We start from the raw sequence: 27797 nt of genomic DNA, 5'->3' as shown, positions 1-27797 counted from the left end.
CCCTCAGGTCTCCGCACAAGTTTTACAGGGCCAGCCCCGGCCTCCAGAGGGAGGGAGGGAGTGCAGGCAGCGCAGGGCCACAGCTACTGCTCATCCAGCAGGCGTTTCATCCCAGCTTCCCAGCAGCGCCCGTCTGTGTGCCCGGCAGGCAGAGCAGGCAGAGCGGGCACAGGTGACACCTCCTGCCACTAACGAGCCGAGCTGGTGCCGTGCTGAGAGCGGCTCCTGCTCTCAAAGAGGCACGGGGCTGTTTGGAGCGAGTTTTGTTATCAAATGTCACTTTTCCCTCGACACGAAAAGGGATATTCGTGCCTGCTGAAGGATCTTAAAAATCCCCATCCGTCTGAGCAGTTCAATTCCCTGCTCTCCTGAGAATGCTTAACCTAATCTTCTGGAAAATCTCCTTCATTGATCAGGCCATGGACGTCTCCTCCTCCACGTTATTGAACTGATAAGGGTTGATAACTCAGCCCTGCTTCGAGCCTGACATCAGAATCAGCCCCTGCAGGATTTGGGGTTGTGTTTTACCCCGATTCAGCGGGAAGTGACCGCACCCACCCCTCCCCGGAGCTGCTGCTGTTAAATGACCAGGTGTGAGCAGTGCCTCAGACCATGAGACCACAGCAGATCAATGCCAGGGCCGCGATTAAAATGCCAGCGGTGCCTGCAGCAGCTGCGGCAGCGCCGTGTGCCAGCCGTGCCACGTGCGGCACATCCCGCTGCTCTCTGTCCTCCTGATCGCACCCCTGGGCTCCATCCCGGCAGATGCGCGGCCGATCGCGATCTCCCGTGTCCTTATCCCGGCACCAGCGCCGCCGGGTGAAAATCCCAGCGGCCCGAGCACGAAATCAGCACGGCCCGAGCACAAATTCAGCGCGGCCCGAGCACTCCCCGGGCGGAATTGGGATCTCCAGGAGATCTGGGGTTTCTAGGAGGGACTATCCTGGCGTGAGGCTCTAAAAGGGAACCCAGCAGGATCCGCGGTGTCTTTGATCCGGTAAAACGCACCCAGACCCCGTCCTGCTGCCAAAGCCGCTCCCAGCTCCGGGGCTCTGCAGGACCGAGCTCATTTCTGGGAGAACTTATTGAGGAACGGGGTGGGCACCCCATCGCCTGGGGAGCCATTCCCTGAAACCTCTCTGTGGGAAACGCGTTCCCTCTGCTGCCCCTCGGGAAGCATCCAGCGGGGCTGGGTGCGGCCCGGGCTTGGATCGCTCGGGAAGGTACCGCAAGGTGACAGCGGCTCCGGGTGATTTCCACCGAGGCACAGCGCTCGCTGGCACCGACAGCAGCGAATCCACACGCTGGGATGCAAATCGGGACGCTTTGGGATGCTAATTTCTTTAAATTAGCCAGTTTAGCAAGAAAACAATTTGCATTTTAAAGAGATGCTGGTACCTGCCCCCGCATACATTTGGCCTGTGCCTGTGTGACCCGAGCACGGAGTTTTTCAGTTCGGGCTCTCTCCAATGTCACTCCGCCCTCAGGGGACAGGCAGGACTCGGTCCTACACGTGATTCCAGGAAAGAGGTGACAGGACTGGCTCTGTCTGACTTTGTGCAGACTTCGGGCAGTCCCTTGCTCGTGTCTTCCCTGTGCCTGTGCCAGGGATCATCACCAACTTCACAGGCTTCAATTATTGGCTTAATGAGAGCGTTTTCCACAACCTCCGAAGAAAGATGCCATGAAAAAATGCATTATCCCCTTATTGCCTGCTTTTTCAATTAAAACTCCTAACCAGCAAGGCAACCAGACCCTCCTTTTGCCTCCTAGAAATATCCCTTTAACGTTCATTTGGAGCTGCAGAAAACAAAGCTTCCCTGTCATCAGCACCTCAGGAGACTGCAGCAGCATTTCATCAACAGACAGAAATCACGGCTTTGTCTGAAAATTCCTTTTGACAGCCACGAGAGAAATGCCATAAAAACCAGCACTAGAAACTGCATGGGGCTGCTGTGCACGGCCAGGGCATCACTGCGGGCCAGGATTCACATCCCATCCTGGGAGCACAGCGGGAAATTTGGGCTTGGCACAGGCAGGAGCCGCCTTCCTCGCCCTCCTGCTCCTCCCCACGGCCGCGCACTCGGCGCCGGGAGCTGCCCTGGGATGCACTCGCCGAGCATCTGCTCGGGATCCAGCCCTGGAATCAAGTCCAGCGCCCCCATCCCCGTGCCTGCAGACGTGCTGCTCTCCCCAGGGTCCTGCAGATGGACTCGGAGTTGGTTTAAGGATGGGGAGAAAGGAGGAACAGGCCGGGCTGGAGCTCGTGTGCTGCCTGTTCTCCCTCACCTCCCTCGCTCCTCTCCAGGAGCCATCCCACAATCCCTGATCCCAGCAGGGCTCACAGGATCCCTCCCCGTCCCCCTGTGTGAGATGGGTGCTGTTCTCATCCTCCCCTCCTCTGCCTCCGAGCTCCCTCTGAGGACTGAGCACAGCTCATCCCGCGGGAGGAGAACCCCGGGAAGGCTGGAGGGGCACAGGCAGGAGCAGCTCCAGCTGGGATGGAGCGGGATGTGCTCCTGCCCCGGGACAGCCCCGGCTCCCTCCTCTCCCTGCCCCCAAACACGAACGCAGATTTAAAAACCCCAATCGGGCCGAGCTCTCCAACTGAGGAAGGGAAAGGGTTCTGTGGGGCCCGGGCAGCGATGGGTTAATGGCTGCACCTGAGGATTCCAGAGCTCTTTTCCAGCTTAATGAGTCCATGGTTCCAAGGCACTCGAACATTCCCAGAGCTTATTTACAAACTGGGAGGGCAGGGAAACCCAGGGTCACGGTGGGGTGGGGGCTGCTGGGCCAGGGAAACCTTGGGAATGGTGGTGAGGGGCTGCTGGGCCAGGGAAACCTTGGGAATGGTGGTGAGAGGCTGCTGGGACAGGGAAACCTTGGGAATGGTGGTGAGGGGCTGCTGGGCCAGGGCAGGCTGGCAGGTGGCGAAGGGGTGATGACAGAGGGGTTCCAGGCAGAATTCCACCCCATCCCTGCGTTGCCCTCATCAGCTGGGGGATGGATCACTGCCTGTGTGGGTGATCTTAGCCAAACACCAGAGCTGAGCTTAAGCACTGGTCTAAACCCACCTAAAGCACTCCTCGGTTTCCTTCCAGCGGTGCCCTCACACTTTCCTCCCCAGCCAGCTCCGTGTTAATCCCGGCATTAATGTCACTGAGTCACCGCGGGCACCGACGCTGTGGCTGAGCCTCACGACTCAAGCAGTGACTCAGAACCGCTCTGGCCACCCCAGCAGAGCCAACTCAGACCAGCTCATCCTCCCCAGGCCCTCAGCTGGTAGCCACAGGTCTGCTGCCTGCAGGACTCTCAGTCCTGGCAGGAACCAGGGAGTTGGGACAGTCAAAAGGAATGGCAGTGCTGGGAGCCTGGCTCACTGTCCCGTCGTGGGAAGAGGATGTTGAAGGCACCAAGGAACATCTCTGGGTTCTCTGGGAACCTTCCCAGTGCCCACAGACCCTGTGTGGCCAGGAAGGACCTGCCCAAGCTCCCCCTCACCGCTCGTTCGTGGGGTGCGGAGAGACCTTGGGATAATCCCAGCTTGAGGAGTCCCAGCATTAACGTTTGCTGTGCTGTGAGCTCAGTCTGGCTGCTCCCAGAGCTCCACAGAGCTCCAGCAGAGAATCCTGAGATCCTGCTGGCCCCTTATGCCGAGTGTGGGGATGGGAGGGGTTGGGAGTGGATCAGCTTTAAGGTCCCTTCCACCCCAAACCATTCTTTGGTTCCAAGTGATTCCAAAGACGATGGAGCTGGGAATCCAAGAGCTTTTCCAGCTCTTCCAGAGCCTGCAGCCCAGGGAGATTGGCTTTGGACCTCACTGACTCAAGGAAGGGCTGTCTGCACCTCTGAAAAACACCCACTGGGCCTCCTAAATAAAGCAGTGGGATCACAGAATCCCCGAGGTTCCACCTGACCCCCAGGATCATCGAGACCAAACTTCCCCAGCACTGGCAAGGCCACCACTGACCCCTGTCCCCAAGTGCCACTTCCACACAGCTTTTGAACACTTCCAGGGATGCCTGAGCACCCTTTCCATGGGGAAATTTCCCCAATATCCACCCTGAGCCTCCCCTGGCCCAGCCTGAGGCCGTTCCCTCTCCTCCTGGCCCTGTTCCCTGGCAGCAGAGCCCGACCCCCCTGGCTGCCCCCTCCTGTCAGGGACTCATGGAGAGGAGAAGGGATGAAGAAAAAAGAAAATCATGAGTGACTTAGCCTGTGGAGGGGACCGGAGAAGCACCAGTGCCCACAGGGAGCACACTTGGGGTTGGACACCATTTCAGGGCAGATGAACGAGCCTCCAGCCCTTTGGAAAGGGGATTTACTCTCCTGAGCTGTTTCCCTTCAACACCAATCCTCATCCAGGCTCTGATCCCACATCTGCAGGACCGAGAGGTTCCAGGTGCCATCAGCTGCTCCTGCTGATGGTTTGTAAGAGCCGAGCACAGAAATTCCCACCCTCTCCCTAAGCTTTGAGCTCGAGACAAAGGAATTCACCTTCCCTCAGCCTTTCACTGTGGGGAGAAGGGAAAGTTGGACCTGCTGGAGGATGTGCAGCAGGAAACACAGAGCCAGAGCTGTGCAGCCACCAGCCCCAACCACCCCCACCCCACCCAACCACCCCGGAGCCCCATCCCACCTTCCCCCTGTCCTGATCCCATGGGATCCACCCTCAGAAGTCTGCCCAGGTTGGAATGCCAGGCAGGGAGAGCAGGACTCCGAATCCCCGAATCCCAGGTAGCAGCAGCTTGTGCCGGGCTCCTGGAAGCTCCTGCCCGAGCTCCCGTGCCTTGAAGGAACGAGGGAATGCTCCGAGGAGCAGGGGGTGACCCCATCCCGCCCCCATTCCCATGGGACAGCCCCACCCTCAGCCCTCAGGACACCCCTGTCTCTCCAAAAGCTCCTGAGCGGCTGCCTTGAAGGGAGGAATGAAACATTCACTGGGCTGGAGAAAGGCAGAGCTGGAGAGGGGAAGTGGAGGGGGAAAACATGCCTGGGAATGAGAGGGGGAAAGGGAAATGAGAGGGGGGGAAGGAAATGAGAGGGGGAAAGGGAAATGAGATGGGGGGAAAAGGAAATGAGAGGGGGAAAGGAAATGAGAGGGGGAAAGGAAATGAGATGGGGAAAAAGGGAAATGAGAGGGGGGAAAGGGAAATGAGATGGGGGAAAAGGGAAATGAGATGGGGAAAAAGGGAAATGAGAGGGGGGAAAGGGAAATGAGATGGGGGAAAAGGGCAATGAGAGGGGGAAAATGAGAGGGGGGAAAGGGAAATGAGAGGGGGAAAGGGAAATGAGAGGGGGGAAAGGGAAATGAGAGGGGGAAAGGGAAATGAGAGGGGGGGAAAGGGAAATGAGAGGGGGGAAAAGGGAAATGAGAGGGGGAAAGGGAAGAGAGGGGGGGAAAGGGAAATGAGAGGGGGGAAAAGGGAAATGAGAGGGGGGAAAGGGAAATGAGAGGGGGGAAAGGGAAATGAGAGGGGGGAAAGGGAAATGAGAGGGGGGGAAAGGGAAATGAGAGGGGGGAAAAGGGAAATGAGAGGGGGAAAACATTCCCGGATGGCATCACCTCCAGCCCCGGGCAGAACGGACTCCGGCCCGGTTTTCCGAGCCTTGTGCCTCAGGCTGGCTGGATAACGTGCCCTGGTTGCTCTCTAAAGGAGACTTTTCCCCGGCCATGCTCAGGATAATGGGGGTCCCTGCCGCGGCGCCGGGGCTGGAGCCGGGATGAGGGTGTGCCAGGGTGAGGGTGTGCCAGGATGAGGGTGTGCCAGGGTGAGGGTGTGCCAGGGTGAGGGTGTGCCAGGATGAGGGTGTGCCAGGGTGAGGGTGTGCAGGGATGAGGGTGTGCCGGGGTGAGGATGTGCAGGGATGAGGATGTGCAGGGATGAGGATGTGCAGGGATGAGGGTGTGCCGGGGTGAGGATGTGCAGGGATGAGGATGTGCAGGGATGAGGATGTGCAGGGATGAGGATGTGCAGGGATGAGGATGTGCCGGGGTGAGGGTGTGCCGGGGTGAGGATGTGCAGGGATGAGGATGTGCAGGGGTGAGGATGTGCAGGGATGAGGATGTGCAGGGATGAGGGTGTGCAGGGGTGAGGGTGTGCCGGGGTGAGGGTGTGCCGGGGTGAGGGTGTGCCGGGGTGAGGATGTGCAGGGATGAGGATGTGCAGGGATGAGGATGTGCAGGGATGAGGATGTGCAGGGGTGAGGGTGTGCCGGGGTGAGGGTGTGCCGGGGTGAGGGTGTGCCGGGGTGAGGATGTGCAGGGATGAGGATGTGCAGGGATGAGGATGTGCAGGGATGAGGATGTTCGGCAAGCAGCCTGCTCAGCATTCGCGCTCCTGCTGCCGGAGTGTGACCTCCAGCGAGCAGCGAGGTGAGATATTTAAAGTTAATGAGCTGGCTTTGCAGCTCGGGGCCCGGAGCACACAACTCCTGTTTATTTTTACTCTCCGGCAGCTCCCTGCAGTGCCCGGCTGGCCCGGGCTGTGTCATTGCCGTGCCCGGCGCACCCGGGCAGGGCTCCGGCAGTCTGGGCGAGGCTGTGCCCGGGGATGAGGCACGGGATGAGCAGGAACAGCTCCGGCCACAGGACATTTCCCAGAAAAGGCTTTCGGTTTCAAAGATTGGGAGGTCAGAGCCTCTCGCCAGCCTGATCCTTTGCCCAGCACGAGGCACAGGATTTCTCCCTAATTGCAGCCTCAGCCCAGAACTGCAGCGGGAACAGGGAAAGTCTGGCCTGAAACTCTGGCCTTGGAAAACAGTTTTAATTATAGACAGCTCCAGTGACTTCTGGGAGGAGAGAAACAACTGCCCCCCCGCCAGCACAGGGAGGACGTGGATCTGTAGGATGAACCCAGAGGAGACCACGGAGCTGCTCCCAGGGCTGGAGCCAGGCTGGGAGGGCTGGAGGTGCTCACCTGGAGAGGAGAAGGCTCCAGGGAGAGCTCAGAGCCCCTTGCAGGGCCTAAAGGAGAGCTGGAGAGGGACTGGGGACAAGGCATGGAGGGACAGGACACAGGGAATGGCTTCCCAGTGCCGGAGGGCAGGGATGGATGGGATACTGGGAAGGAATTGTTCCCTGGGAGGGTGGGCAGGCCCTGGCACAGGGTGCCCAGAACAGCTGGGGCTGCCCCTGGATCCCTGGCAGTGTCCAGGGCCAGGCTGGAGCAGCCTGGGACAGTGGAAGGTGTCCCTGACCTGGAACGAGAGGAGCTCTAAGATCCCTTCCAACCCAAACCATTCCATGATTCCATGAAAAGCTTCACCGGGTCTGGGGAAAGGATCAAACATCTCCACTGGAGCCCCCTCTGTCCCTTCAGTCCCTCCATCGCTGCAGCTTTCGGAGCAGTTCTGTGGATCCGGCTGCTCTGGTTCCATGACAACCACACAGAAACGATCCATGGATTGTACACACACACATCCCGGGAGGAGGGGATGTCCATGGGGTCTGTGAGGCTCAGGCAGAGCCCAGAAGAGTGGAGCGGGGGGGGGTTGAGCAGAGGAGCTGGAGAGTTCCTCACTCTGGCACACCTTGGCTTGTCCTGCAGGGAGGGAACAGCTCCAGAGCACTGGTTTGCTTCCCACTAAAGATAAATCCATGAACTCCCCGTGTCTGACCAGGAGACAGGGACTGGGGAGGACAGGGAATCTGCTGGGACGTGTCCCTGCTCCAGCACAAACCTTCAAACAAGGAGCAGAAGTGCAAGAAAAACAGGGAGTGCGGTAAGAAAGAACCCCCGTCAGACAGCCACGGGCTGCAGAGCGGCCCCGGGAGCTGCAGCGTGCCCAGGGAGCAGCCCTGTCACCAGGTGTGCCCAGGGAGCTGCAGCGTGCCCAGGGAGCAGCCCTGTCACCAGGTGTGCCCAGGGAAGCGCCCTGCCAGGGCTGCTCAGGGGGATGTGCCACCAGCACGGCCACCCCGGCTCCCCACCAGCCCCAACCCTGTCCCACATCCCCTCCCTGGGCACCCAAACCCCTTTGGCAGGTCTGTGCAGGACTCTGCTCCCTTTGCCCCAGGGGCCGGAGCAGCGGGGTCACCACTGGGCTCCCAGGGCTTCCATCGGTGCTGCTCCCCGGCCCTGGAAGGGCAGAGAGCTCCGGGTGCAGCTCAGACACCCTTGGGACCAGCGGCAGAGCAGGACTCTGGGCTGTGGCACACACCTCCTGCGAAGCCAAAATGATCCCAGGGTTTTGGGGAGAAATAAAATTCAGCAAGGCTGCCCACAAAGCACAGGGCACGGGGTGCAGCCCAGGCCAGAGCACGGACAGGCTCCAGAGGGGAGCTGCAGCCAGGGCTCCCTTTTGTGCTGCACTCAGCCAGCCCAGCGCTCCAGCAAGGGCAGGATTGGATGTCATTTGATAGAATTTGATGTAATTTGATGTAATTTGATGTAATTTGATGAACCTCTCGCTGCTCCCGAGCTGCAGAGCTGACAGGCTGCAGCAGCAGCTGTAATTACTCCTCATCTCCGCAGCGAGAACACGGAATGGGATGAAATGTGCTAATCCTCATTGTCCAAATGAGAGCAGACACGGAGAGAGTGGCCCCTAGAAATCCAGACAAGTCTCATCAAATCCATCCCGCTGCCCAGGATTCCCAGCTCAGCAACACATTTCACAGGACAGCCAGGCTGGAATGCGGCTGGATCATTTCTCACACTTAAAAATCGCTTTGAGCACCAAGAACAAGCCCAGGATCCATCCTAACCCATCTGCCCCATCCCTGGAAGTGCCCAAGGCTGGGTTGGACAGGGCTTGGAGCAACCTGGGATAGTGGAAGGTGTCCCTGCCATGGCAGGGGTGGAGTGAGATGATTTTTAAGATTCTTTCCAACCCATACCTGGGATTCTGGGATTCTCTGACTCCTACGAACTCTGACTTTAACCCAGAAATGGTTCCTGGTCCCCCCCCCTCCCCCAGCAGCCTGGGCTGTTTTATACTGAAACCCATTTTTATGTTGAGATATAAAATGAAATCTTTTATCCGGCTCTTTTCAGGCTGAAACACAAGGACCTTGGGAAAACCTGAAGAGGAAAAGTGGGAGAGACAAAAGGAGAGGAAAGATTTCCAGCTTGCGAATGTCACCATTTTCCCACACAGGGCAGCTCAAGCCGAGCTTGTGGGCAGAAGCAAACTTTTCACTGATCAAAGGTTGGACAGGATGATCCTGGAGGCCTTTCCAGCCTTAATGATCCTGGGATTTGTCCAACCCTAATGATCCTGTGATGCTGGGATTTGTCCATGCCTACGAACAAGGAATTTGCCTTCTGCCAGCCCCAGGGGAGAGCTGGATATTTCATTTTTAAAGGAGAGATTTGCTCTGTCTCCAGATGTCCCAGCCCATGTCCTGCCACCGTTCCCATCCCTGCCCCAGCTCTGGTGCCAGGAGGAAGCACAGGAAACCAAAGCAGTGTCCCTGGGGAGGTCCTGGAGAGCAGGACAGCGGCCTGGAGGGGCGACCTGGAGGGACACAGTGACCTGTGACACGACCCAGCCGTGGCACTGACACTTCCTCCCTTTCCACAGAGAACCTGGGACATCCTGGGATGTGTCACCCGGAGCATCTTTGTGAGCAGTGAAAAAGAGGAATCTCAGCTGGAAGGTCCGGAAGAGTCATGGAATCACCGAGGTTGGAAACGACCTCCAGGATCGTCAACCTTGGACCAAGTAGCCCCATGGCCACCAAACCACAGCGCCAAGTGCCACTTCCGCCTGGGTCTGAGCATCCAGAACGGCCTCAGGCTGTGCCAGGGGAGGTTTCGGTTGGGTTTTGGGAATATTTCTCCATGAAAAGGCTGCTCAGGCATTGGAACTGCCCAGGGCAGGGCTGAGTCCCCATCCCTGGAGGGGTTTAACAGCCCTGGGGATGTGGCACCTGGGGACGTGGGGCAGTGGTGGTGGCCCTGGCAGTGCTGGGGAAGGGTTGGACTCTGTGACCTCACAGATCTTTCCCAACCTCAACGATTCCATGACTCTTCCAGAATTTAAAGTTGAGATTCCCCCGTTTTCCATTGCTCCCAAGGATGTCACCGCTCCAGGTGCCACATCCCAGAATGTCCCACAGACACCAGGCAGGTCCCTGGTGAAACCAGCTCGACTTCTGCTTCATCAGAATATTCCCTCTTCTCATTCCAATAAATAATTTGACATCCAGGGGTGGTTTCCCCCCCTCTTGTGGTAGCCCAGGGTTATTTTTCCAGCTGCTCCTCTAATTCCTACACCAAGTGCTCGTTTTATTCCTCAGACAAAAATCCCAATGAAACCATTTGTGACACTCAAGTCACGCATTCATCTCTTTTATGGCAAATGCTGCTTAAAGAGGAGGGATCCCAGATAAGGCCCCACATTCCATGTGCCAATTCCCGTTTTTATCAGCATTGCTGCCAGTTGGAAGAATTTACAAATAATTCCTTTTTCCAGCACAGAAATGTATCAAATATTTCCCTTTCCCTGTGCTGGCAGAATATTCCAGGTCATTCCCCAGACTGCAGGGAGAAGCCAGGGCCCCCCTCACAGTTTTGTGTCCATGAAATGCAGAATTCTGGCTAAAAATTAAGGAAATCCATGGGATAAAGGTCAGATTTGATGTCTGGAAGTATTTCCAGACGAAAATATTGGCTCCCTACAATGGGAAGTGCCCAGGTGTGGGAACAGTCCCGCACTTCCAGCAGGATGCAAACAAAGCTTTGGGATAACGGGAATCTTGGAAGCCCCAGCCCTCACCTCGCTTCCTAAAGAGAAACATTTCTGCCCAGCAAATCCCTTTTCCTTCTGTCCTTTTCTGGCACTTCCCATCCCAGCAGTGCTGCAGCATCTCCTGGAGTTCACAAAAGGGGGGTTCTGAGGATTTATTGGGATTTCTCCAGAGACCTCGAAACATTCCAAGGAGATTCCCATTTTTCTCCATAACTGAGGGGGGTTTATGCCAACTGTACAGCTTTCCCCTGTGGCAGCTGGGTGAAGCACACCTGGCAGATTCCCGGAATCATGGAATTCCTGGGGTTGGGAGGGACCCACGGGGATCAGGGAATCCAACTCCTGCCCTGCACAGACTCCCAGCAATGCCACCCCAGCCTGGGAGCGCTGCCCAAGCTCGCAGCCAAGCTTTGGAAGAACAGCTGGAGAAGGGACTCGTAGGGATGCAGAGGATCCCCAGCCCTGCTGCTCTCCTGCCCCCGGGGAGGAGAACGGGAAATTCCCAGGAAATCAGGGAATGCAGAGGGGGGGAAGGGCAGAGCCACTCCCTGCACTCCGGGGCACCCTGGCAGTGCCAGGCTGGTTGCGTGGTGGCATGTCCCTCTGCTGGCGTGTCCCTGTGCAGGGAGGAGCGGGCCTGGCCCCTCAGCAGCCATGGTGGCACCAGAGGTGACACCTGAGAAGGGCTCCTGGCCCCAGGCCCAGCCGTGCCAGGGCCAGTTCCGCTCAGGCTCCAGCAGTGATCTCTCCCTAAGCCCATTTTCCCTTGCGAGGTGATGAATGCTGGAGCAGCCCGTCCTTCCTGCTCCGGTGGGGGCTCTGAGAGTGCCACTGAGCAGCTGCACACGGCGGGCCTGGGAGCAGCTGTCCTTGTGCCACCCCCTGTGCCATCCCCGGTGTCACCCCCTGTGCCATCCCCGGTGTCATCCCTTGTGTCACTCCCTGTGCCACCCCCTGTGCCATCCCTGGTGTCATCCCCTGTGTCACCCCCTGTGCCATCCCTGGTGTCACCCCCTGTGCCATCCCCTGTGCCATCCCCGGTGTCATCCCCGGTGTCACTCCTTGTGCCATCCCCGGTGCCATCCCCTGTGCCATCCCCTGTGTCACTCCCTGTGCCATCCCTGGTGTCACCCCCGGTGTCACTCCCTGTGCCACCCCCTGTGCCATCCCCGGTGTCACCCCCTGTGCCATCCCCTGTGTCACTCCCTGTGCCACTCCCGGTGTCACCCCCTGTGTCACTCCCTGTGCCATCCCCGGTGCCACCCCCTGTGCCATCCCCGGTGTCACCCCCTGTGTCATCCCCTGTGTCACCCCCTGTGTCACTCCCTGTGCCATCCCCGGTGCCACCCCCTGTGCCATCCCCGGTGTCACCCCCTGTGCCATCCCCGGTGCCACCCCCTGTGCCATCCCCGGTGTCACCCTCTGTGCCATCCCCGGTGCCACTCCCTGTGCCACCCCTTGTTCCATTCCCTGTGCCACTCCCTGTGCCATCCCCTGTGCCACTCGCAGCCTCGCTGGCAGGAGGTGACACCAGGTGTGAAATGCTCCTGTCAGGTCACTTCCTGCTCAGCCCCAGCACACGCTGCTGCTCTGAAATGCCCTGTCCCTCCTGGCACTCCTGCTCCTGCTCTGAAATGCCCTGTCCCTCCTGGCATTCCTGCTCTGAAATGCCCTGTCCCTCCTGGCACTGCTGCTCCTGCTCTGAAATGCCCTGTCCCCCCTGGCACTCCTGCTCTGAAATGCCCTGTCCCTCCTGGCACTGCTGCTCCTGCTCTGAAATGCCCTGTCCCCCCTGGCACTCCTGCTTTGAAATGCCCTGTCCCTCCTGGCACTGCTGCTCCTGCTCTGAAATGCCCTGTCCCTCCTGGCACTGCTGCTCCTGCTCTGAAATGCCCTGTCCCCCCTGGCACTCCTGCTTTGAAATGCCCTGTCCCTCCTGGCACTGCTGCTCCTGCTTTGAAATGCCCTGTCCCTCCTGTCACTCCTGCTCCCTCCCCATCCCTACCGAAATCAGGGAACACCTCCCCAGCGCAGCTGCAGCTGCTGCTTTTTGCGGGCCCTCAGTGCAGTCAGCCCCTGTGCCACGCTGGAATTGCTGATGGAAACTGCATGTTGGGGCTGCTCGGGCTGGCTCACGTTGAATCCCCAGCCCTGACAACTTTCTTACTTCATTTGCAGGCCCTGGCAGCAGTTTTTTGGGAAGGAGGGAATGGATGTCTGGCTGCTCCACCTGCCATCACCTCATAACTCACGGCACGTGCCAGAGATGTGCAGAGCGCTTCACCTCCCCCCGGCTCTGCTGGCCACTGCAGATTCCTCCTTGAGTGTGGCCTTTCCTCCATCCGAGCTTCCAACCCATCTAATGCCGAGCAAAAACCTGGGAAAGCTCAGCAACCCTCCCCAAGAATATTTGGGAAGAGGGCCAGGGAGCACTGGGCACAACCAGCATTCCTGCCCTGCTCCTGAAAGATGCTCATCCCCAGTGGGAGAGGAAGGAGGAGGCTGCTGCTGGTTCTCACTCCGTATTTTGAGTTAAATCCCAGGAAAAGGTGAAGAATCCATTGGAGACAAAGCAGCCCTGATAACATTAATTCAAGCTGTACAGCACTAATTCAATCTGCAGGCAAGGTAAATCCTCCACAGAACATTCCCCTCTTTGCTCAGTGCCTCAGGAATTTCCCATTCCCTGACTTTTTTTAAATCCATGGCCCACTTGACCTTCCCATGGCACAGCCCCCAAACCCCTGCTCCAACACTGCACCAGTACAGCCAGTTTGGAGCTGGTGGGACTGTGGAGCTGGAGGATCAGCTCCCATCCCTGCAGAAAGCACTCAGAGCTCGCTGGGAAGGGAGGGATTGAGCAGGAATTTGCCACTTCCATGTGCAGCCCATCCCTCCAGGTCTGACTCGCTCCTCACTGCAGGTCCCTCCCAGCAGCAGTGTGCGGAGCAGAGCCGGAGCCTGGCAGAGTCAGGGAAGGACTGGAGACGAATCCGAACTGGGAGCCAAGTCCCCAGCACTCTTTTTCCAAAAAAGCTCAGATTTTCGGGAAAAGACCCCAGGAGCTGGCACCACACTAAGCCTGGCTTTGCCAAACCTGAGCCCAAGTCCCTCTCTGCCAGGAAAGGCCAGCGCAGCAGGGCAAGGGGCACACAATAACTTTTGGACAGAACACTTTTTAAAGTGATGGATTCTTTTTTTCCCCTTTTCTTTACGGAATGAGGTCACTCCCACCACGCATCTCCTCTCCCTGCCAGGTTTCCCAGCCCTTCCTCTGCCGGACACCCTCAGCAGGCTGCCAGCCCTGCCCTGCCCTGCCGTGCCCGGGTGACAATGTCCCTGCCTCTCCCACGGACATCGGGAATGCCCACAGGGGCAGGAGTTTCACTCCCCCTCTCCCCGGGCTCTGCTCTCCAGTGTCCCCAAGGATTCTGGCGTCTCCCTGGCTCTCCAAGGATCCCTCCAGCCCTCAGACCCTGCTCTGGCAGGATTTCCTCCCCGCCACAGCCCCGGGCCAAGGCTGGATGTGCACCCCCGCTCCCTGCACACTCCTGGCAGCGCGGAGCTCTCCCCTCCTGCCCTGCCAAGGACATTTTGGATTTAACTGCTCGTTGTGCTCAGCTCTGAGCGAGCTCTGCAGCCGCTGAAATTCCTCCCTGGCTCCAGCATCCCGATCCTGCCTTTCCCTCTCCCCACTGGTGGGGGTTCTGTTGCTTTTATTCCCTCAGTAATTGTTTGATGAACGCTCCCAGCAGGACTTGGCTCGGGATGATTCCACCCCGCAAAACTTCTCCTTGCAGAGCCATCGACACCTCCTCGGAACAGCTCCCAGCACAGCGGCTCCGACCTGCAGGGAGCAGCCAGGGACTGGGCAGGGGATGGGTGGGAATTCTGGAAGTGTCACCGGCCAGAGGCTGCCCAGGAATGCCGAGGGAAAGGCTCAAAGAGCCTGGCACAGATTATCTGTGCAGGGTGGGGTTGTTGGGGTGTCTGTGCAGGGCCAGGGGCTGGGCTGGGTGATCCCTGGGGGTCCCTTCCAGTCAGGATATTCCAGTCAGGATGGTGGTGGCATCAAAGGAATTGCTTCCATCACCCTCAGCCTGGCTCAGCTTCTGACACCTGACTTTGGTTTGCTTTTCACCTGTGGAATGTCCCCCTCCAGCCTGGGACAATCTCCACTCGTGTGAGGGGAGACTCCTTGGGGTCTGCAGCTCCTCCTGAGGGGCAGCTCCGATCTCTGCTCCCTGTGACAGGGACAGGGCCCAGGGAACGGCTGGAGCTGGGCCAGGGAGGCTCAGGCTGGAGATCAGGGAAAGGCTCTTCCCCCAGAGGGTGCTGGGCACTGCCCAGGCTCCCCAGGGAATGGGCACGGCCCCGAGGCTGCCAGAGCTCCAGGAGCTCCCAGGGATGCCCAGGGTGGGGTTGTTGGGATCTGTGGATTTTGCAGAGCTGCTCTGTCTTCACCCAGCTGTATTCCACCAGGGATGCTCCATCCCCCTCCCATGCACTGCCCGATTCCCAGGATCACCCACAGCAGGCTTCACCTCTCACCTCGCCCTTTCCTTTTGTGTGGGGAAAGCCGAAGCTCCCCAGCTCCCTCTCCATCCTTCCCTTGGTGACCAGGAATTGTTTGATCCGGATCCATGGGCTGCCAAGCCCTGGGAAAGCCCCGGTGGATCCCCCAGGAGAGAGCAGACCCCGGTGAGCACTCACCATCCATGTCCAGGCGCTGCATGATGATGGCCAGCTCCACCTCACTGGGCATGTAGCCCAGGGAGCGCATGGCCATGCCCAGCTCCTGCTTGGAGATGAAGCCATTCCCATCCCGGTCCAGCACTCGGAAAGCCTCCCGGATCTCTGTGAAGGGAAGGGAGAAGGGAGCAGCTGTTACGGTGGAGGACTCTGTGGATGCTGAGCACAGCAGCAGCACCCGTTGCCTTTTCCAGCGTGGACTGTGAGTATTGGATCATCCCGGGGCAGGGTGATCAGGGTGTGTTCCGTCACACCCATGAACCTCTGTGCAGTCCCACAGCTCCTGTGCACACAGATATCCTGGGATCAGGGGCACAGAACCAGCAGGAAGGCTGGAAAAGCCCTCTAAGATCGAGTCCAACCACTCCCCCAGCACTGCCAAGGCCAGCACTGCCCCACATCCCTGAGTGCCACATCCACAGGGCTGTTAAACCCCTCCAGGGACGGGGGCTCCACTCTGTGCCACCCTTTCAGTGAAGAAATAATTCCCAATATCCAACCTGAACCTCTCCTGGCACAACTTGAGGCCGTTTCCTCCCGTTCTGTTGCTGTCAGCCTGAGCGATTTCCATCCCTTGCTCCTTCTCACAGCTCTTCTCTAATTTATAACATTTTTACAGCTCTAAACAGCCTCAGATCAATAAAAATACTGATGGAACATAAGGAATCACTTCCATCAATCGTCCTCAGCCTGGCTCAGCTCCTGACATCTGACTCTGGTTTGTTTTTTAACTTTTAACTGCTCCAGCCCATGGCAGCCCCTCTCCACTCGTGGCAGGGGAGACACTGAGGGGCAGCTCCGATCTCTGCTCCCTGTGACAGGGACAGGACCCAGGGGACTGGAGCTGTGTCAGGGAGGCTCAGGCTGGAGATCAGGGAAAGGTTCTTCCCCCAGAGGGTGCTGGGCACTGCCCAGGCTCCCCAGGGAATGGGCACGGCCCCGAGGCTGCCAGAGCTCCAGGAGCGCTGGGACAGCGCTGCCAGGGATGCCCAGGGTGGGGTTGTTGGGGTGTCTGTGCAGGGCCAGGGGCTGCGCTGGGTGATCCCTGGGGGTCCCTTCCAGCTCAGGATATTCCAGGATTCTGTAATCCACCACCTCAATGTCTCTGCTCACAGACCTCTCAACTCCCAGCCCCAGACTCCCCAGACCTGCCTGTTGCTAATGCCAGAGACATTTCAACCTTCCAGCAGCTGGGAGCCTGTTTCACTCGAAAGGTGGGAGGTGAAGAGGAAAAAGGTGCCAATTCCTCCATTTTGGTGAAGCCCTGTGCTCAGAGAGGGAATCAGGGGATTCCCTTCTGGGAATGGGGATATAGGGAACACCCCAGGGCCCACTGCAACCCTCAGAGGAGCTTCACCTTCATGTGAAGGCATTGCACTGGAGAAGTGGGAGGGAAAACTCAGCAGGGTTTTTTTGGTAAAGAAACCCAAACTAATTAAAAAATTCTCCATTCTCCATCAGGAACTGGAGGATGGAAAATGTTTGGCCTGCTGGACTAGTTCTGGCTTTAAACCTCAGACAGGAAAATATTGCCAGTCCCCCATGGGCTGCCAGCATCACCTCCCTCCCATCCCCAGGGGCCAGGGGCCACCAGACCCCGCAGAGGAGCTGCAGGGAGCCTTTGGATGTTCCTGGGACAAAGGCAGGAGCACCAGAGCCCACCAAGGAATGGTTCTGGTGGTCTTTGCTAGGCTTTATTTAAAGCTTTACCATTCAAAATCTGCTCCTAAACCACCTCACCCAGGTTCAGCCCCTTCCCTGCTCCCATTTCCATGGACAGCTTCCCATTCCCATTCCCATGGGCTGCTTCCTGCCTGGGTTAATTCCCTGGGCAAGGGCCAGGCCCCTTCCAGGACTGCCGCTAATCCCCCCAGCTGTGGTTATCCCAGCCAGATGGGATCAGTTTTAACCCAGCCCCAGAGCCCGGTGGTGCAGACAGGGAAGGGCCCGTCCATTCCAGGGAATCTTGGGCCACATCTCCAATCCCCACGCTCTGGGCTCAGGTTTGCAGCAGCTGCGACTTCCTGAAGCTGAATTCTCTTTGTCTCGCTGCCAGCCCAGGCAGGTGGGAGGGAAAGGTGGGGAGGCTGCTCAAAGCATTGGCTCAGAATTCCAGGAGCCTTTGGAGCAGGAATGAATCCCACCAGGCTCTGCCAGCTGCAGGGAAATCTCCTTTCATGTCCTGAGAGCTCAGTGCAGTAAATATTACACCCAAATCGGTTAAATGGGAAAACAAACTCCTGACAGCTGAAGGCAAAAGAATGAGATCCATCACGGGGAGCTGGGAGAGGATTTTAGGGAGTCAAATGTGAGTCTGGAAAAGTTTACATGGGAATGAGACCGATCCAGATGGCAGGGATAAACAGCAGGGATAAACAAAGGACACCTGTCCAGAGCTCTGCTGTGCAATACCCAGCACCAGCCCCGGTGAGGGCCCTCTCCAGGCACAGCCACCCCAAAAGCTGCATTAACAGCACTCAGCCTGCGAGCCTTGAGCAGAGCAGAACGCCCCCCAATTTTGGGCCTTTCTGTTCCTCTCAGAGACCTGAACTTCTGACCAAGCCTGGCACATCCTTCCCAAACCCTCTCCCAGCACCGAGCGGAGCCTTTTTCCCTCCCCACTCTATAAATACCACTCGTGCAGAGGTGGATGGGAGCTATTTATAGGCTGAACGCACTGTACAGGAGCACTGTGACCTCGGGCAGTGCCTCCTCTTGGCCTCGCCACGGAACAGCTCCTCCTCATCCCCTTCTCTTCCCAGGGGTTATTGCCAGGCGCCTGCAGGTGCTGCCCATCCTGAGCACCCTCCCCAAACCCCGCCCTGCTCCCAAACCCCCACTCCACGGCCCTGTGGCCCCTGGCTGCCCCTCACCTTCCCCTCCAGCTGTTCCATTTCATTACCCAAAGCTAAAAATACAGCAGCGCTTTCCCCAGATGACTTTCCCCACCAAGTCACCATGGCAACCGATGCTCCCGACTCAGAGCTGCCAGGGGATGTGCTCCATGGAGTCAATCCCTCCACAGGCACTGCCGGGGCTTGGGAGAAGCTTTGGGATCTTTCCCATTCCAGCGTCTCCACAGGGACACTTTGCCCTGATCCCAAAAAGCAGAGCCCTGTTCTGTCTTTGAGGATCACAGCGGGTGGGTGCCAAGGTGGTGCTGCCCCAGGAGCTGCCCTCTCCCCCTGCCCAGCCTGGATGGCAGCAGGGAAAACCAAGCTCACGGATCACCCCTCCCTGGGGGTCAGAAATCCCAATATTTATTCCTCTTTCCCTAAACAGTGTCTTCATCCACTCCCAGCTGTGGGCAGCTGACACAGAACTGCCTCAGAGGGTAAAGGGAAAAGGGAAGAGAAACCAGGAAAAGTCAGAGAGCAGGAAGTTCATCCTGCCCCGTGGAATCACAGAATCCTGGAGGGATTTGGGTTGGAGGGGACCTTAAAGCTCATCCCATTCCACAATCCCAGGCTGCTCCAAGCCCCATCCAACCTCGGCCACCCAATCATGCTGACAACACCTCTGTTAACGAGCTCAGAGAGGCAGCAGCCACAACATGAATGAAATTCCCAAATGATCCACAGCTGGGAAGAATCAGAAGGGTGAAAAGTCCAGCAAGGAGGAAGGAACAAATCAGCCAAGGTTTGGGGGCAGAAGGGGCTGAGGCAGCAGGACCAGAGCTGAGAGGTTTCCCAGGGAAGTTTCTCCTGATGTTTCTCCCTGGGTGTGAAGTCCCACAGGAGCCCAGAGCTCAGCGCTCCCTTCCCGGAGTTCTTTGAACGCTCCAGAGCTGGGTAGGGAAAGGGGGGGAGCTGTGTTTGCTTTTAATTCATTGCCTCTCTCTCCTCCCATCAAACACCTGCACTTTCCAGCATCCCCATTACCGAGCACACGTCTGATCCATGCCCCTCCTCCGGGAGAAACAGGGAAAAAGCAGGGAACAGGGGGATTTTTTGTTACCTTTCAGAAGGGCACAAACAGCACTGCAGAGCCAGCCCTGACACCCAGCCCGGCAAGGGTTAACTTCACCTCTGCATCCCCAAAACCCACCCTGTCCCGCTGCTCCTGCTCCAGCCCTTCCGTCCCCAACACCTCTCCCCGCTCCTGGTGCCCTTCGCGCTCACCCCGTCTCCCTGTCAGGTTTGTTTCCAGCGATTTCCCTGGGCCCCCACCGTTAATTTTGTTGTGTCTTCTGCAGGAGGAGGAACAACGATTCCCTGGGGAATTAATTCCACCAAAGCCATGACAGCCCTGGCCACCCTCGGGTGGTTTGGGGTGTAAATCCCACCCCGAAAGTGTCATTACCCCACACCCAGCCCGCCGCGAGAGCTCAGCGCTCACAGCCAGTCCTGCACGGGGTTTTCACTAGTGAGATAAGAGCCGAGATAACACCAGCCCGAATCTCCCAACTCATCTCAGTCCTTAACTGCACCTTTGGGCCCCCAAGTACGAAGGGAACGATCTGAAAGCTGCAAACAGCTCGTCCTTGAGTGAACCAGGGAGTGAGGCTGGAACTACTACGGCTAAAAAAAATGGAAATTTCCAGCCCTCCATCTGCTATTCTCACTCCTGGTTTTTTGGGTGGGTTTTTTTTTATTGCTGCAAATTGCAACCAAGTGTCAAAATAACCCCGTTTTTATCTAATGGCAACGCCCCCCCAGCGTGTTCCAATGGAAAGTGTCAAAATATTTCACTTGGTTATCGGGAGTCTCAGCAAGGCAGTTCGGCACCCCCGGATGGAGCTCTCCCTGTGCCTTGGGGCCGTGTCCCCTGAGCTGCTGCAGCCGCTGGCTCCAGGGCCTGGCAGCATCCCCCAACGCAGGCAGGACCCGGGCTCTGCTGAAATGGGGAATGAACAGCAGGATTTCCAGTGCTCCAGCAGCTCGGAGGGACACGGGGATGGCAAAGGGACAAACAACCCAGCGCTGCTCAGCCTGGCGCCGCTGGGAGAGCTCTGCCTCAGAACCCAGGGCCGGGGCTGCTTTGTCCCCGAGGGGGTGTGTGACAGGAATTTGGCAGATTTTTATTTATCTCTCCCTTTCCCCAGGAAAAAAATGAGTTGTGGAAAGGATGTTTTTGGTGGTTCTGCTCCCAATCACATGGAGCACTTCAGGTAACCTGCAGGAACCCCCCATTCCCCTGGAAGTGCACAGCAGAATGAGTGGCTGCTGCTCCCAGAAAGCTTTTTTGGGATTGGGAATCCCTGAGGGCAGGCTGGGAGGACAGCAGCACTGCCATCCTGCAGGTGTCAGAAGGATTTGGCAAAACAGCAGCTTCCACTCTTCCCTATAAACTTCCCTGCAGTGGAAATTCCTGCGGGAGACAAGCAGGGCTCACCCCCAGCACCAGGGGAAGGGTGGGTGGGGCTGGAGGGGCTGTGCTGTGACCCCACCGGTAAATCAGGAGGAATAATCAGGTTCTCAGTGCCTGGGAAAGGGCCAGGCTGGGCCTGAGGGATGAGGGATGAGCTTGGAATGAAGGAAGTGAGGAGGGTGTTGGAGAGGAGCAAATGCCGGGAGAGAGGAGGGCAGGACTCGGCTCACGGAATTGTGGAGTGGTTTGGGTTGGAAGGGCCCTTAAAACTCATCCTATCCCACCCCTGCCATGGGCAGGGACACCTCCCACTGTCCCAGGCTGCTCCCAGCCCCAATGTCCAGCCTGGCCTTGGGCACTGCCAGGGATCCAGGGGCAGCCCCAGCTGCTCTGGGCACCCTGTGCCAGGGCCTGCCCACCCTCACAGGGAAGGGCTTTGATCTCCACCTGTGAGGGGGCAGGAAGAGGGAAGGGACACTCCAGGGACAGGGAAAAGCTATTTCAGGTGAAGAGCACCACTGGTGTAGGAACAAAGGGATATGAGGGAATTTAGGCTCAACCAGAAGGAAGTTCCAGGGGTGAGCAGTGACTGCAGCATTGGGAAACGGGCTCTGGCCGTTCTGGGCAGCTTTGGAGACTGAGTCACCTCCAGCAGCAGCATCTGGCTTCAGGGACCTCTTCCAGCCTGCTGAGAACACCTTTATCCCAAATATTTCAATCTTGATACCCTGTATCAAATACTTCCATGCACACTGCAGCAGTCGGCATAAACCCACAGGGATTCCATGGTAATTCCTGCAGGTGGTCCCATATTAATTCCTACAGGTGGTCCCATATTAATTCCTACAGGTTATTTCATGTTCTTACGGGTGATTCCATATTAATTCCTACAGGTGGTCCCATATTAATTCCTACAGGTTATTTCATGTTCTTACAGGTGATTCCATATTAATTCCTACAGGTTATTTCATGTTCTTACGGGTGATTCCATATTAATTCCTACAGGTTATTTCATGTTCTTACAGGTGATTCCATATTAATTCCTACAGGTGATCCCATATTAATTCCTACAGGTTATTTCATGTTCTTACAGGTGATTCCATATTAATTCCTACAGGTTATTTCATGTTCTTACGGGTGATTCCATGTGAATTCCTACAGGTGATTCCATGTGAATTCCTACAGATAATTCCATGTGAATTCCTACATGTGGGCTCATGTTCTGAGCTTCATCATCTGTCAGTCTCTGCTTGAAACCTTTCCTCAGATCCCTCTCCTCCCCTCCTGCTGCATCCCTGGCTCCGTGGATCTCTGCCAGGAGGGCTCCAGAGGGTTTTTGGGCACCCGCCCCCAGCCCTGGCATCACAAACAGTGGCACCAGGCCAGGGGGCTGCCCAGGCCAACGTCCCAGCTCTGCTCCCGGGCTAAAATCAGCTTTCGTGCCACATCCACTGCAAATCCCAGTCCCCCTGCAGGGATGGGTGTGGGGACAGCACCTCCTGGCCCCATTCCAGAGGGGTTTTGGTTCCCTGGCACAAGCTGGGGGACCCTGAGGGACACTGGCTGAGGTTCCACCACAGAGACCCCTCCTTTGATTCATCCAACACAAAACCTCTGCAGGAAAGGAGAGGGGCTCCAAACACCCAGACAAATCCAGGGAATTCCACAGCACCAGCACGGGCCCCTCCTGGGCTTCCCTGCCTTGGATTATTGACCATGGGAATGCCCTGGGAGCAGCCCCGGAGCTGCCCCTGCCCCAGGTGGGCTCAGGGGCCTCCCAGCTCTGCTCACCAGGGTGGGGCTGGTCCCGAGGTGGCCAGAGCCAGGAATTCTGTGAGGCTTCCTGGAAGTTCTGCGACCCAGGATGTGCAAGGCTGGGTAAAAGTGAATCACCCAAGCCCGATGGAAAAGGGAAAAGGGGGAAAAAAAGAAGAAAATGAGGCAGAGAAAGAAAGAGATAAAGAGATAAAAAGAGAAAGAAGGAAAAAAAGGAAAAAGGAAAAGAAAGATAGAAAAAGAAGAAAAACAATAAGAGGCAGAAAAAGAAGAAAAGGAAAAGGAAAAGGAACAAAAATAATATGAAAAGAGATTTTAAAAAGGGAGAAAATAATAAAAAGATGAAAAAGAAAAAAAGGAGAAAGAAAGAAAAAAGGGGAGAAGAGGAAGAAAAAGGGGAAAAGGAAAAGGGGAAAAAGAAAAGGAGAAGAGAACGAAAAGAAGAAGAAAAGAAAAAGAAGAAGCAGGAAAAAAAGCAGGAGCCAAAGCAGTAACTGCCGGCGCTGAGGGGGAGCGGCACTACAAGGCAGATACATTTCAGTCATGAAACGCCTTTTGTTTACACCTCCAGAGCCCGCTGCTAAAAGGCTGAATGAGGGGGGAATAAATTCCCAGTGTTTTCCAAAGAAAGCTCCATCTCCCGTTCACAGCTCTCTCTATCAGCAAACAACCTTCTCCTCCCTCCTCCTTCCACGGAGCAGCGCGGAGCTGAGCGCTTCCCTTCCCGAGCCTCCCCTGCTCCGGCTCCGGCTCATCCCGCATCCCTGATCCTCCTGCTCATCCCATCCCATCCCATCCCATCCCATCCCATCCCCACACATCCTGCAGATCCCTGATCGTCCCATCCCATCCCAGATCATCCCATCCCATCCCCACACATCCTGCAGATCCCTGATCGTCCCATCCCATCCCATCCCATCCCCACACATCCCGCACATCCCTGATCATCCCATCCCATCCCATCCCATCCCATTCCCACACATCCTGCACATCCCTGATCACCCCACTCATCCCTGATCATTCCCGCCCATCCCATCCCTGATCATCCCATCGCATCCCATCCCATCCCTGATCATCCCATCCCAGATCATCCCATCCCATCCCTGATCATCCCATCCCATCCCATCCCATCCCATCCCATCTCATCCCTGATCATCGCATCCCATCCCATCCCATCCCATCCCATCCCATCCCATCCCATCCCATCCCCACACATCCCACACATGCCTGATCATTCCCACCCATCCCATCCCATCCCATCCCAGCTCATCCCTCACATCCCTGTTTATCCCCCACGTCCGTTTATCCCTCACATCCCTCACATCTTTGTTTATCCCTCGCATCCCTCACATCCCTGTTTCACGTCCCTCACATCCCTGTTTCACATCCCTCACATCTCTGTTTATCCCTCGCATCCCTCACATCCCTGTTTATCCCTCACATCCCTGTTTCACATCCCTCACATCTCTGTTTATCCCTCGCATCCCTCACATCCCTGTTTCACGTCCCTCACATCCCTGTTTCACATCCCTCACATCCCTGCCCACCCCTGCCCATCCCGGCTCTCCCAGCAGCCACACGGGATTGTTTCACTCCACCGCGATGGTTTTTAAGTGGCTCAGCCATAAACCTGGAATGTTTGGGGTCTGTCTGGAGCTGCTGCCGTGGTTTGTGGTCATCGAGCCTCAGTTCCTGAGCCCGAGTGAACATTGCTGGGCACACACAGGTAACGAGCTGCGGGGCCTGCCCTGGAGCAGCCAGGAGCGAGCGGATTCGGGATTGCTGGGCTCCCATTGATGCTGAGGAGATCCTGGCTGCCCATCCTTCCCTCTGCTCGATGGATGGGATTTGCATCCTGCCCTGATTTACTGCTGGAATGGGCTCCGTTCGTCTCCCACCAGAACCCTCAGTCTGTGCCCAGCAGGAAACAGAACCTCTCCCTGCATGGGCAGCTCCTTCCCTGGATTTCCAGTCTTAACCAGACTTTGAGCACTCTCTGTAGGAAATTCACTGCCCAATATTCCCGCGCCATTTGGAACAACGGCCTCAGAGTGGCCATGCAGGGACCATTTAAAGTTACAAGTGCCTCGAACACCCTGAGAGCTGAGTCTGGCAAAGGTGAGGGGTTGGGATCCTCCTCCCCACCCCAAACTCACCCTCCAGTCAGGACAGGCCATGCCTGCAGCAAGTTTCCCTGGAGTTCCATTGCTTTCCCAATCCCTCTGCCTTTAATTAACTTCCCGCTAAGCTCAGGTTAATAAGGCCTCACTCTGGTTTTACTCAGGACCGAAGAAGGACCTCGGACCCTGGAAGTGTCTGCTCAGGACTTGTTGAGCCCGTGGTGAAATATTCCTTCTTGTTCCCCCAGTTCCTCCAGGTGGGGTGGGAGCAGCACCTCCAGCATCCCCCTCACCCCTTTCCTCTCAGATTTCACGGAATCCTGGAATGGTTTGGGTTGGAAGGCACCCCAAAGCCCACCCAGTGCCACCCCTGCCATGGGCAGGGACACCTCCCACTGTCCCAGGCTGCTCCCAGCCCCAATGTCCAGCCTGGCCTTGGCCACTGCCAGGGATCCTGGGCAGCCACCCCCAGGATTAATTCCCACTCCTTGGTTCTCCCATATTCCCATCCAAGGTGAGTGCCTGCCCCTGGGAAGGACCATGCCGTGCCTCTGATTGCAGGCTTTTCATCCAAAATTCCCTGTTCCTGTGCATTTTCTGCTCCCAAGTCCCAGAATCTTTTCCATCCTGGAAAAGCTTTTCTCCGTAAAGGCCTGAGTGATTCGGACACAGAAATGCTTCCCTGAGAGCACAGCTGGAGCAGGAGCCCCGCAAACAAATCCCACTTTCCACATCCTCTCTGTCTCTGTCTCCTCCCTGCTGTGAGCTCAGGAAAGGAGCCACAGCCCCGGCTCCAGAGCAGCAAAGAGGCAGCACCGGCTCTGTTTGGAAAGGAAACTTTCTGGGAAGGATTCGGCAGTGCCAGAATTCCCCCCCTTGCTCCGAGCCTTGGGCACAAACGCTGCTCTTTGTGCACAGAACCCCAAACTCGGATGCAGAATTGAACTCCGATTTCTGCCCTTGCTTTGGGGCAGTTTTCCCCTTGTTTCCCCTTTCCCTAAACTGGGCACCTCCTCATCTTGTGGGGCCGCCAAGCTCTGCCATCTCCAAATTCCACTGGGCACTTCCACCTCCAGGGGATCTTTGTACATCCCCAAATCCCTGAGGAACCGAGAACAGCCCAGCTGTAACTGAGGCTGTAACCTCAGTCCCCATCACCCGAACCTGCAGCCCCAAGGCTCCTTGATTCCCCTGGAAATTCCCAAACAAACTCTGGATTGCCATCAGATCAGGAGCAGATAGCTGGGAGGGGGGGGAGGGAGGGGAGCTCCCAAGGGCTGGGAGCTCTCCCGGTGCTGATGGATGTGGGAGCAATCCCAGCTGCAGCAGAGGGATGGGCTGGGAACTGCCCGAAGCACAGATTCCACAGTTCCACACTCCACTGGATTTTGGGCAGCCCAGCTGCCTCTTCCTCAGCCTCCCAGCAGCTGGGATGGAGCAAAAAGGGTTAATTCCAAATATTCCAGCTGAAAAGTAGGCGAGGAAAAACTCAGAAAAAGAAGAGAAATGAGAAGGAAATGAGAAAGAAAAAGAAAGAGGGAAAAGAGGTAAAAAGAAAAAGAAGAAAAAACAAAAGCAAAAGCAAAAGAAAGAGAAAAAATGGTTAAAAGAGGAAAAAATAATTAAAAAAGGAAAACAAAGAAAAATTAAAAAGTAAAAGGAAGAAAAAGGAAAACAAAGAGGAAAAAAGAAAAAGTAAGGAAAATGGAAATGAAAAGAAAAAAGGAAAATAAAGGAAAAGGAAAAAAGAAAGAAAAAGAAAAGGAAAAATGGAAAAAGAAGATATAAAAAGAAAGGGAAACAAAAATAAAAAAGGAAAAGGAAAAAGAAAAAGGAAAATAAAAAGAAAGGAAGAGAAAGGAAAAGGAAAACAAAAAGGAAAAAAAGAAAAGAAAGGAAAAAGAAAAAAGGAAGAGGAGAAAAGGCAAAAAGGAAAACAAAAATTTTAAAAAATATATAGAAAGGAAAGGAAAAAGAAAAGGAAAAGGAGCTTTTGGGCTGCCCAGCTGCTTCTTCCTCAGCCTTCCAGCAGCTGGGATCAGACCACGATGGAGCAAAAGGGTTAATCCCAAATATTCTGGCCAAAAGGAAGGGCAGGAAAGTTGGGCACTAATCCACCTTTGGTTTGGTTTGCTTTCCTTGCCGTGGCTTTGCAGTGGAACAGAACCAAAGCTCATCCATCATTCCTGTTGGGAATGGCTTCCCGAAAAGGCTTCACCCCACTGAAGTCCCAATATTTCATGGCCCCGTTATTTGGTATTTTAAACACTGAAATCATCAGTTCCAAAGGAAATATTGCAGCATTCCCAAATGAAGCCCTTCCATCATTTCTGGCAGAAAGGGCCATTGTCAACAGGGAATGGAGTCAAATCCACATTTTGGGGATGGAAAAGGTTTCCATGGAAGAATTCCAATCAGCTTTGTACAGTCCAAAGCAATTTGGGAAAGCTTTTCCCAAAGCATCACTGGAGTGGTTCCCTTCAGGGACAGGGAGCCCCAGAAAGCCCCCCAGCAACACTTCCAGCCCCTCTGGAAAACTGGCACAGCTCTTTGTCAGCAATTCCCAAGCATTTCCCATCGCAAATCCCTCCAAAATCCTGCATCCTGCCCTGGAGCTGCCCTGTGAGCGTCCGTGGCTCGGGCTGAGGGTCCCTCCGTGACGCCAGCAGCAAGGCTGGGCCTGCAGCAAGGAGGGGACTGGAATTCCTGCTCTGGGTTTCATCTCCAGGCAGGCTCCAGCCACAGCTCCTGGCAGTGGGACGGGCTCTGTTCTGCGTTTGCTGTCCCCAGCCCCCTGTGCCGCTGACCTGCCACTGTCCCAGGCTGCCACACCCCGAGAACCCCGGAATTAACAGGGCTGGAAAAGATCTCCAACCATCAACCACCCCACGCTCACCACGGGGAGCTCTGCCCAGAACCCCCCTCCAGCAGCTGGGAATGTGCTCCTGGGCAGGGTTGGAATGCTGGGAAAGCCAGAGAGCTGCTGCAGGGGCAGGGGACACTGCCACAAATCCCCATCCTAAATCCAGCCCCAAATCCCAGCAGGGCTCCCTCAGCTCCTGTGCTGCTGGGCTGGGGTGTGGCTGCAAGTGGGAGGAAAAGGGATTTGAGCAATAATTATTGCAAATTAACCTCAAAAAT

General features: G+C 56.4%; 1 protein-coding gene across 6 annotated transcripts in view; it reads right to left on the bottom strand.

Annotated features, from left to right (window-relative positions):
- Positions 1–27797, bottom strand: part of CALN1 (calneuron 1) — a 149936-nt gene that overhangs the window by 48854 nt on the left and 73285 nt on the right. For all 6 annotated transcript variants that reach the window (XM_039562909.1, XM_039562910.1, XM_039562911.1 and 3 more), the window contains one exon: positions 15412–15555. In XM_039562909.1, coding sequence (XP_039418843.1) covers positions 15412–15555 — 144 coding nt within the window. The remainder of the gene's footprint in view (positions 1–15411; positions 15556–27797) is intronic.

The sequence above is a fragment of the Corvus cornix genome, chromosome 19, assembly GCF_000738735.6.
Source record: "Corvus cornix cornix isolate S_Up_H32 chromosome 19, ASM73873v5, whole genome shotgun sequence".
NCBI classification, from domain to species: Eukaryota; Metazoa; Chordata; class Aves; order Passeriformes; family Corvidae; genus Corvus; species Corvus cornix.
This window is presented reverse-complemented; position numbering and strand designations above follow the sequence as displayed.